The sequence below is a fragment of the Microplitis mediator genome, chromosome 3, assembly GCF_029852145.1.
Source record: "Microplitis mediator isolate UGA2020A chromosome 3, iyMicMedi2.1, whole genome shotgun sequence".
Taxonomy (NCBI): Eukaryota; Metazoa; Arthropoda; class Insecta; order Hymenoptera; family Braconidae; genus Microplitis; species Microplitis mediator.
Window position 1 is genome coordinate 17,210,756 of NC_079971.1, and position 12,042 is coordinate 17,222,797.

The following is a 12,042-nucleotide window of genomic DNA, read 5'->3' on the forward strand; positions in this document are numbered from 1 at the left end:
TAGAATACGATTTCCAAAAGCTAATAGTGAATAATTCTGTTATACCGTGGGATCTATCCATTGATACCTCGGTCTCTGTCTTCGGATATAGATCACACAGCTGGAGTGCCTCCCTCTACGTCTTATACTTTACATGCACCAGAAAGTATGAATATTGATGGGCCAGACGTCCCTCAAGCAAAAAACTAATGTTTAAGCAAGAGCAGTGCACCACGTCAGACGCTACTGCCAAAGTCTACTTTTGGAACGCTCGTGGGTATAAAAACATACAGGATATCATCCCAGATACAGAGGCAGCTTTTATTAGAATCTTAGAAACTTGGTTGATGAGTGAATATGCTCCATCACCGCAAACTACGTAAAATAGCATTTCAGTGCTGACGATAAAACCGGCCGGCCAAGGAAGACCAAGTGGTAGACTGATTACCCTCTCAAATGGAGACCAAGCACTTACTATCGACAAGACTGACAACTGGATTATCTTCAAAACTAAACTGAGCAATCTTTTAATAATAATAGGCTTAATAAGCTTAAAACCCAACATGAAACTTGAGGAATCCCTAGAACTCCTCCAGCTAATTTTTCTGGAAATTTGGCAATCGTACATCTCAACAACAAATTCCTGATAAAAATGGGTCAACTTTACTACATTCATGAAAGCAAATGGATTTGTCCTATTGAACGGGAGAACGTCTAGTGGCCACCGTGGCACCTATACTTTCAACAGCTTAACTGGGTACAGTGTTATTGATTTGATTTTGACCAACACCACGGGTTAACAATACATATGTGATATTTTGATTAAGGAATTAACTACGAAATCGGGTTATCTTCATGTCGCAGTCAGTTTCTACGCAAATACGGAAAACATACTATCGTTCGTGTGTTCCCGAACGAACGCCCTCCGCTGAAGAAACGACTATGCTGAACAATACAGACTAAATCTCGCCTGGTCCAATCTTCTAGCAATGAATATTACGGAAGCCTCAGTGGATGAATTTTATTAAATCTGCAATTGTGCGATGATACCTTAGAATCCGCCAAAAACACGTGAATGTTATCGAGTGGGAAATCGAATAACTTGCCATCGTCGAATAAGCCCTGGTGTGACCAGAATTGCAGAGACCTTAAATGCGTGTTAAAAAATTTTCCGAGACAGTGCAAAACCTCTGGTAGCTATGATAAGTTATGGCAAGAATACTTGCAACTGAAAAAATATTTCTTTTCACCAATTGGCAGCAAAAAATCTGAATACAACAAAGGAATGCAATTGAAATTCGCAAATACAACGAACTCCACCGAGTTCTGGCGGCCGATTAACTTGGTAAGAAGACTACCCTCCAGGACTCTAAGAATCCCAATGGATGGCCGGGGAATTCTTCTCCGAAACGGTATATCCTCCACGTAAGACCAGCAATATAGAATAACCCTTATCGTTTCATCCTATGCTGGACGCCGCAATAACTTTTGAAGAGTTACTCAACAGCCTCAATGAGTGCAAAGCGAATAAAGCTGCTGGTAGTCCCGGTATTACAAACGATTTTTTCAAAAATATGTCAGATAACTGGCTGCTATATCTGCTTAGTTTCTATAACAAAATCTTGGTTACTGAATCCATTCCAGCTGATTGGTCTAAAATTATTACTATGGTGTTTTACAAAAAAGACGATCCCGAAGACCCAGGTAACTATCACAGCATTGGAGTGGAGAATTGCGTCGCCAAAATATTCACGCAAATTCTCTGCAATAGCATAAGGAGATGGGCTAAGGAGGGCAACCTCATACCTGGTGAACAAGCAGGTTTTTGACCGGACAAGAGTTGTGCTAAAAATATATTCTGCCTAATCTCCTTGGTGCAGTCACAACTGAGATTTAAAGGATCATTAGCATTTGTATCGTGCATTGATTTTAAAAGGTCGTTCGATGCAGTACGGCATGAAAAAATTTTGACTAAGCTGGCCAGACTGGTCCTAAGCTTCAAGATCATAAGCATCTTAAAATTGCTGTATGATAGAGCACAGATACAAGTGAAGGTCAACGGTTCACTATCTAATACCATTAAAGTAACCATGGGTGTTCGACCAGGTCTTTACCCGGTTTCAAGTCCACTTCTGTTTATACTTGATCTTTATGGTGTAACATTATACTTTGGAAAGAAAGGCTTGGAAGACTTTAGTATAGACATTCTGATCGTTTTTTTCCTTATGGTTGTAGATAACATTGCTATGTTGTTGCACTCAGCAGCCCACTTGCATAAGTGTCTTAAAATTTTGGAGATGTTTTGCAAAAAAAACGGCGTGACAGTCAATGTTGATAAAACCAAGGTTTTGAGGGTCAGCGCAGATGTACAATGTTGCAAGAAGTGCCTTTTCAATAGATAAAAAATCGAGCTAGTCAAGACCTATACATACCGGGAAGTTGTCATTTGCTCCAATATCATAGGTACCGCTACATCCGACCATGCTCTCAACAAAATGGCTACTGGCACCTTATTATCTATACTTGCCAAACTGAATGCTGGGTTATTAAAGCACTTGAACTTGAGAACCACCGCGTTTCAAAAGTATGTTTGCTTAAGCTGATCAATCACAGTACCACCTTTCCCTGCTGCAACTGTGGGTGCAGCAGCTAGAGGATATCTTAAAAATTATAAAAAAGGAGAAAATGTTAGACAATTTTGACGCAGATTACTGGAAGCAACACAGAGCTATTATCCTCAGCAAATGACGTCGTCATCTAGCTATCAAGGACAAGGAAAGATACACGCGCTCTAGTGTCCTTCTTTTTTAGAAGGAACAACCAAAAGTTTTGCATTTTGAGTATGTTTTTATTAACATCTTAAGATAAGAGAAACAATTTTTTTATAGGAAATTTAATAATTGGTTATTATTATGACTATCGCTTGAAGTTGACGCTTAAAAAAAAAAACAGCACGTGGGTGGCCTCGGTAAAATTGGCTCTAGAGGACATCCGAAATTACAAATTCTCGATTAGTCTTAACCTATAGACATTTTATTCCCGTAGGTAGTAGAATTATGAAATTCCATGGAAAAATGACAAAATGGCGGACTTTGAAATAAAAAGTCATTGTTTTTCGTGTAAAAAGAGTTGTAAAATGGAAAGTTAGGGGTGAAAAAAAAATATATTCTACTATCGATGAGAAATACAAGTGTGTAGAAAAACCAGTTTAAGTTTCAAAACAATAGGTTCAATATCGAAAAAGACTATTCGACAGCCGAAGTGGAACTAGATTTCTCGTAATATATCCATTATTGAACCGCTAAGCATTGTTCGATTAAAAAAGTAGGGTTCTGATCGATTTCAAGAGCTCGACTTTGGAATGAAAATAATTAGAAGAAAATGCGGAATTTGAAAAAACTTTACTGGTAATAATTTGTAGAGAATAAATTTGACAATAAAAGAGAGCCTATAACATTTTGTGATGTCTGATAGTTTCGCCGGAAAAATAAAAAGATCTCCAACTTTACTTTGAACTCTAATAACTTTTGAACAGATGGATTTATCGAAAAATGATAAAAGTCCTTTTTAGGTAAATTTTTCTAAAATCTAACTATTGTAATTGTCCTCATGGTCAATTTTCCAAGGAATTTTGTCGCAACCTATCATAATTAGTTGAGTAGGGTTCAAAAATACCATTCGTTAAAAAATTCATATATATACATATATATTAGGGTGGGCCGAAAATACGCTTTTTTTGAATTTTTATTATGAATACCAAAAATATTTTTCTTTGTACAAAAAAAAATTTTTCGGAAAACAAAAAAAAATTTTAGGTCGATATCTTAGTCTCGCCAAATCCCGTTAATGTTAGAAGTTGTTCAAAAATTTTCTTCGGACTTATTTTGATCGGAAATTTAATTTTCTACAAAAAAGGTCCGATAATAAAATTACTTAAAATTGATAGTTACTGAGATAATTGCAATTTTGTTCTAAAAAATATAATTTTTCAAGATACTCTCACTTTTTCAGGGTAAAATATGAATTTTATCATATAAATTTCATAGAAAATCAAATTTCTTACAAAATTGGTCTTCTGGTAAAAACTTGAAATTTGTAATTAATCAGAAACTGGCAGTTTTATGTTTAGATAGTCCCATTTCTCGTTATTTGGTGGTTTTCACTAAGGATCGCTAGTATCTTTGTGACTATCAACTTTGAATAAATTTTTATTAGGTCTGTTTTGTAGAAAATTGAATTTCCTATGAAATTTTTATGATAAAATTTATTTTTTACCCTGAAAAAGTGATAATATCTTGAAAAATTATATTTTTTAGAGCAAAATTGCAATTATCTCAGTAACTATCAACTTTACGTAATTTTATTATCAGACTTTTTTTGTAGAGAATTAAATTTCCGATCAGAATAAGTCGGAAGAAAATTTTAAACAACTTCTAACTTTAGCGGGATTTGGCGAGCCTAAGAGATCGACCTAAAATTTTTTTGATTTCCGAAAAATTTTTTTTTTGTACGAGGAAAAATATTTTTGGTATTAATAATGAACATTTAAAAAAAGCGGATTTTCGGCCCACCCTAATATATATATATATATGTAGCGACGACTCTTTAGGATTAGATTGAAACAATCGCCGCCTAAGTCCCTACATACCAAAGAGTGCAAAGTTGTGAGTGCTAATGAGGAAGGGAGAGATGGAAAAAGGTATTTGTGGGGTGAAAGGCGTTTCATCTAAGTACACGATAGCTTAGACTCCTCAATTAGGTGTGTCTATCGTATACCCCACCTAAGACGCTGAGTTGAAAGTTACATGGTGGAAATGTTATATATTGAAACAGGTGTAGGGACGAGGTATTGCGATAGGCGAGTTGTACAATGCCCTCTCGCAGAGTGAAGCCGAACCACCACATATATATATATATATTAGGGTGCTTTTATTTTTGCGACTATTTTTTTTTTCGCTCCCATCCCGAAATTTTGTTGGAAATACCCCCCAAAAAATTCCCTGAGAGTTTGAGCCTTTAATATTAATATTAAGTACTCGACCACAGCGTGTGAAGATTTCCCATTTAAAATACACGTAAACTTAGGTTTTTATTTTTTAAACTTCTATAACTCCGCGGCATTTTATGATATCATCTCGTCAAAATTCGGGATTTTCTCAGAATTAAATGCTCTACAAAAGTGCCCATTGTCACGAAGTCGTTACTTATAAAGGTGGGGTACTACGGACCGCTAAATTGAATTTTTTCATAGAATTCTTGTTTTTTCTCTCATTATCTCATAAACAACAAGACCTACAGAAAAAATGTGAATGACAACTTTATAGGAAATTTAATTTCCTACAAAAAAGGTCCTTAGCACCGAATCACTCAGATTGATATTTTTTGAGATATTAATTATTGAAGTTTACGTAGCATTGAATTCCCATAAAATGTCGAATCAAATCTTAGAAAATATTGATTTTTTATTTGACTAATATCTCAGAAAATATCAATCTGAGTGATTTGGTGCTAAGGACCTTTTTTGTAGAAAATTGAATTTCCTATAAAATTATCATTCACATTTTTTCTGTAGGTCTTGTTGTTGAGAGAAAAAACAAGAATCCTATGAAAAAATTCAGTTTAGTGGTCCGTACTACCCCACCTGTATGAGTTACGACTTCGCGACCACGGGCACTTTTGTAGAGCATTTAATTCTGAGAAAATCTCGAATTTGGACGAGATGATATCATAAAATGCCGCGGAGTTATAGAAGTTTAAAAAATAAAAACCCAAGTTTACGTGTATTTTAAATGGGAAATCTTCACACGCTGTGGTCGAGTACTTAATATTAATATTAAAGGCTCAAACTCTCAGGGAATTTTTTGGGGGGTATTTCCAACAAAATTTCGGGATGGGAGCGAAAAAAAAAAAATAGTCGCAAAAATAAAACCACCTTAATATATATATATATATATATATATATATATATATATATATATATATATATGTATATATATATATAGGGTGAGCCAAAAAAACCAACTTATCGAATTTATGTCTTAAAAAGGACCCATACATCGAGAAAAAAATTCTCCCATTGGGCAAAATTTTTAGCTCAATTTAAAAAGGTGTCGGTAGCCATTTGAAATTTCCCATTTAAATAAAATGCAAAAAAATTTTTTTTGATTAAAAATATTGTAACTTTTGATCCGTGTGAGATAAAAATTCGGCTCTAGAATATTCTTGTAGGGCATTAAATTTCTCAAAAAAAAGACATGGGAGTCAAATTTGTAAACTTGATATTTCGTATACTAACAGGCTATCAAAGTCTAGAGTAAACAGAATCATACAAATTTACGGCTTTATTATTAAAAACGTCAATACTACGAGAAAATTTGTTCTACATGTAGTGCAATGAAATCACCAACAGTATCCACGTTGTTACAAATAATATTTTGTTATCGATCACAATAAAAGAAAAGTATTTGGAAAATTCAAACAAAGCCTTAAATTTGTGTGATTCTGTTTACTCAAGACTTTGATAGCCTGTTAGTATACGAAATATCGAGTTTACAAATTTGACTCCCATGTCTTTTTTTTGAGAAATTTAATGCCCTACAAGAATATTCTAGAGCCAAATTTTTGTCTCACACGGTTTAAAAGCTATAATATTTTTAATAAAAAATAATTTTTTTGCATGTTATTTAAATGGGAAATTTCATATGGCTACCGACACTTTTCAAAATAGAGCTAAAAATTTTGCCCAATGGGAGAATTTTTTTCTCGATATATAGGACCTTTGTAAGACGTAAATTCGATAATTTGGTTTTTTTGGCTCACCCTGAGATATGTATATGTAACATGTATGTTACATGTACATGTAAAATGTAACATGAGAAAAAAATTCGACATCGACCCGTGGTTTGAAATTATTGCAATATAATAAATCATAGTGACATATATGACAAAAATTGCGACTTCAACCGAGCAATCGATCCAATGCATGGATTGAAACGAGAAACTCGGTGGAGACTCAGAACTGAACGGCCACGTTTTGATCAATTCAATTCGCGACTAAAAGGAACAATTTCGATTACGGAAAGAACAATTAAATCGTGAGTAATAGTTATTACGTGAATAATAGTACGATAATTTTGTGAACAAATCCCCGAGTTTTGTGAACAAGTGAACAAGCCGAAGCATCGGCGCGAAAACTGGACAAAGTGTGTAACCGATCTGTTAATAAATAAGTGAATTGCGTCTCGTGTAATAATAATAGAATTAATTAATTCATTCATTACGAGTAATAATTGTATGCTAGTGCAATTTGACGCGTTACCGAAATTCAATATTATTTTATATTAATTTTATTTGACTCGACATTTTCTGAGAATTGCGGATTATCTCTTTTTCATTTGTTGCGGCAGCCGAGTCTTGTTATGAAAAATACTCTGACGTCACTCGTCAAGTATTTCGTTGATACTTACGTTGTATGTGTGTCTTCGGACAATAAAATAACAGTGACTTTTTTTCCATCACCCGAACTAACTGACTTTGTGTTTTAAAATCAAGTCCAAGTATTTTTTGAACAGTTTTGTTAATATCGAGTCAAGCCGATACCGGCCATTTATATTTTGTTGTAATCCGATTTTAGATAATTTGTGATACCGATCAATTTATTTTGTTTTGTTCAATATACGACTAATGATTTTGTATTAATTCTGTTCAATTATTTGATCGTAATCTTAAGTGCCTGACCTTTTCCTGATCCGCTACCCTGAGCCGACCATTTCGATATTTGTTTATTGGTGATTATAAAATGTCCTGGCGCCCAACTTTAAATATTTGGAACAAGGTTACCAAAATCGTAAGTGTATTACGGGGACTTCACTCCGGTAGATCCCCGGTGGTGAAAAACCCGTTACAATATGTATACATACATACGAGTATAAATTTTTTAACTAATAATATTTTTGGAACCTACGTAATGGATTACGACTTTGATTTAATCAATATTAAAATTGCTACACACTCATCTGCATCGCAGAACAAAAAATATAATATTCATAAAAATTGTTATTGTAATTGTAATCGAAATTTAAGTCAGCCTGACACGAGAGTAAGTACTTGATAACTTTCAGTCATTCTTGAATTCATTCCTGAAAAAATTAGAACAAATAACGTGAAACAATTCTTCGGTAAATACAACATTGGCACAAAAACTCCTGTAATGAATCCAACTGTCTGCGGTCGTTGTGGCTGAACTGGTCATATTTCTGATCTTTGCTGTGCGCGTACAACAGATGAATTACGAATTAAAGCAGAATTAAGACTCATCAACAATCAATGGAAAAATTTGACAATCAGGCTAATGTAAAACACGCAGACATGACCCGCGGTGACGAGCTTCGATTAACCTGTAAAAAATTTATATATATTGGTTGTTCAAAATGCAATACAGCTGTATGTATTTTATATTTCAATACGAAACAAAGGGAACAAGTTTATTAATCATTAAACTATTTTTCAATTTCAAGAATAATAATTTATTTATTTCCAAAAAATAATTATATGGCTCAACAACTTTCTATCTTTTCTTTTGAGTGTGAACAGAGATAATTAGTTATGTCAACTTCTAATAGATTATACGATTGTAAACCATACATCTAGAAAAGTAATGGCTTACTGCAGTTAACTTATTTTAACAACGGTAATGTATAATATCACTTATATGATGGAATGCAATTCTTCTAAATACATTTAGTTCTGGAAATTAAATTCGTATTTGGAATTTTATTCAAGTAATAATAGATATTCACAGTCCTTGAGCTTCGTCAATTAATGGAACGTTAACGTGAAGTTTTGGTGATCTCTGATAAATATAGCCTTGTGGACTTAAGTAACTAGAATCATCGTTTTGATTGTATGTTGTCAGTATTAATGGCATGGTCGAGTCTCCAGAATTTTTTTTCAAGCTCATTCCATCTGTAAAACAAAAAATGATTACAAATAATTTAATAATGCCCTGCTCAAAAAATCCAATAGATCCTTATAGCTGTATATATACATAGGGCCTTATATATATATATAAGGCCCTATACTCGACTATAGCACTTCTCATAAAACTCATTCATCCTCATAAAATCTCTATCGGAATTTGTGAGAAACTATTGGATTCTATGAGATTTTCTAAACGGGGTGTATTCAACATACTCGCGTAGGTGTTTTACAGACTATACTTTTTTTGATTAAATAATTTTTTGTATCATTTCAATGTTAAAAACCTTATCATGAAAAATCAAAATATATAAGGCAAGAATTTTATAAATGAGTTCGTCCACTATTCCCTAACAAATATCAAGTCAGCGTAATAATTATCTAAGGCAACCTCTTTCGGAGAGGTTAGTGTTGCCGCGAGAGTAAAAAATAACGAGACAAAACGAGATTAAAATATTTGATATCGAGAGTTAGTCCAGACAAGGCAAAAGTTATTATCTAAAAGACGAGGTTTCGAATATTAGAAAACTAATTAAAAAGAATATTTCTACTAAGTGAAGATTCTTTAAAAGAAAATACAATATATAAAATATAATAAAGCTTAGATTTTAAATATAATCAGGTCTAAAAAACTACAAGACACTGGAAAATAATTTTGTTATGTAAATTCTTCGCGTAACATTAACTAAAATTCGACTCTTATATAACAATAGAAATAATTATTATAAAATGATAATTTAGTAAAGAATGAACGTTGAATGATCAAATTCTATTTTTCTACTGAAACTAAATTTTCAAATCGATTAAAACAAGCATAAGTATATAAAGATGTTTATTCTAATTCATAATTTGTGATGGGGTGAAGTGAGTTACATTATTAATTGACATCGTGATTTTTCACTGGCGGTCACTAACCCAACCTGTAACCTCCAATGAGCATGTAAATGAGTTTTTCGACTTGTGAGCGGGCGCGCTAATTGAAAGGACTCGAACGCGTGTCCCAATTATAATTAAGTAGGGATGAATATTCCGATAATAACCGAAGATAATAGAGTGAAAATGATAAAAACGCAAGACAGTAGCAAAGAAGACAGTTAGAACCGGAAGATATCCAGAGACAGAGCCAGGGAAACCAAGTAAATATCTAGACGTTGGAGTGCCAACTACCCAAACATCTGGTGTTAGAGATTACGAGTAAGATCAAGTGGGTGAAGGAAATTGTGCACAGAAATTACAACATAGGACCAGACGACCAGGATCAGTAAAAACAAACTGGTAGGTCACCATCAAGATGAGTAAGACCAGCAAAGAATAGAATTCGTCGCTGTAAATAAAATCATCAGGTATCCATTAATTTTGGCTGTAGACCTGGGCCATAATTCTAGATTAATAATTATATCGAACAATTTAACAGACTCAATAAATAGTCGCCTTAGTATACAAACTTATTATTGAGAATATCTTTATAATTTATTATCGGATTCAAACTTAATTGCAAGCAGCAAAATTATCAGAATAATTTAAGCGTTAGAAAGCATGAGGCGAAGCGGTAGAACACAAGATAGCGAAAACATGTAATGGCGGCGTCTTCTTTCTTCGTTGCCACTCAGTGGTAACGTGTGCAGAATGAATGCACTAGCGAATTTTCCCATTGGCTCAAAAGCGCGCCAACGAGTAGTAGTTAGCCACCAATTTCTCTGATTGGCTGGCTAGTAGTGAGGCTCTCATGCCGGCTTGACACGGCCATGAGCAAGAAGTTGAGTGTACCGGGCCCAAATAGCAGCATATCAATTGATACTTGTTTTAATTAATTTAAAGATTAATCAAACAATTATTCAAGTCACAAGTAATATGTCTATAACAGTACGCATGTCAATACCAATTGATCACTAATAATAAGTAAACTATATTACCAACTAAACGTAAGTGTTAGAACTTTTTTTATCTTATAAGTAACTTTAATTTATCCCTGGCGGATCCAATTCACGGTAAAATCATAGTGATCCACCGTGTGACTTCACCGTGATTCATGGTAAAATCACTGAACTTTTACCGTAATTCACAGCAATTTTACTGTGATTCACTATACTTTTACCGCAATGCACTCAAATTCACGCGTGCCTGCAAAATCGGGATTTACGTTGAATCACTGTGAAAATCACTGACACTGAGTGTGATTTACTGTGAGAGTTCACCATAATACACAGCAAAATTCCAGTGATTTTACACGTAAATAATGTAAGTTAAATCTTGATTCATGGTGATTGAATCAAAATCAATTCTAGAATAATGATAATTACATAGTACAATCATTATCATTATAATAAACATGGTGTCTCAACTGTAGAGAAAACTGTAATATCTGATTCATTCAAATTCAAATAATGATATGGCGCTGGGCAGAAACACCCGTGCAAACTGCAATGAGCAAATTAGAGAAAATTCTGACAATATAAGTTGCACTAACTGCAATAAGTGGTACCATAAAAAGTGTAGTGATTTAAGTGAGGATAATTTTAAAAAATTTGCTTAGGAATTTAAATGGTTACATTAATTGGCAATGTCCCAAGTGTCAATTTAAGGGTAGCATAGTCCAATCGGACAATGCTGATGACGATCATAATAATGATTCACCGTTATATACCAGTAAGGCTGAGTTAGAGAAAATGTTTAAAAAGTACCTGATTCCCTTCAAAGAGAAAATAGAAAAAATAGAGAACAGCGTTGCATGTATTAGATCGGATCTAAACAATTTCGGAGAGCAAAGCAAAGCTATCACCAGGCAATATAGTCAACTGAAGGGAAGAGTCAGTGTTGCTGAAAGGAAATTAAGCTCACTCGGCGAATATTCAGTCGACCCGAATGACATAATTTCTGAATTCAATGAGCGTAAAAAACGTGAAAGGGAGGTTATTGTTATGAATGTACCTGAATTTAGAAAACCTATTGGAGCTGATCGTCTGTAAGATGACTGTGCAAGTATAGCTGCACTGGTTCCACAGGAGTTATCAGATATCATGCCTAATTCAAATCTTCGTCGTCTGGGTCAAATAAGTGTAGGCAAGAATCGTCCTTTATTAATAAATA

General features: G+C 33.9%; 2 protein-coding genes across 6 annotated transcripts in view; one reads left to right on the forward strand and one right to left on the reverse strand.

The window, feature by feature from the left end:
* Positions 1-12,042, forward strand: part of LOC130666101 (uncharacterized) — an 83,068-nt gene that overhangs the window by 40,482 nt on the left and 30,544 nt on the right. The gene's annotated exons all lie outside the window — the stretch shown is intronic.
* Positions 8,509-12,042, reverse strand: part of LOC130666103 (G protein-activated inward rectifier potassium channel 3-like) — an 81,735-nt gene continuing 78,201 nt past the window's right edge. For 3 of the 5 annotated variants that reach the window (XM_057466790.1, XM_057466789.1, XM_057466788.1), the window contains one exon: positions 8,509-8,943. In XM_057466790.1, the coding sequence (XP_057322773.1) occupies positions 8,774-8,943 (170 nt within the window). In that variant the 3' untranslated portion in view covers positions 8,509-8,773. The remainder of the gene's footprint in view (positions 8,944-12,042) is intronic. The other 2 variants (XM_057466785.1, XM_057466784.1) reach the window with 1 other exon arrangement.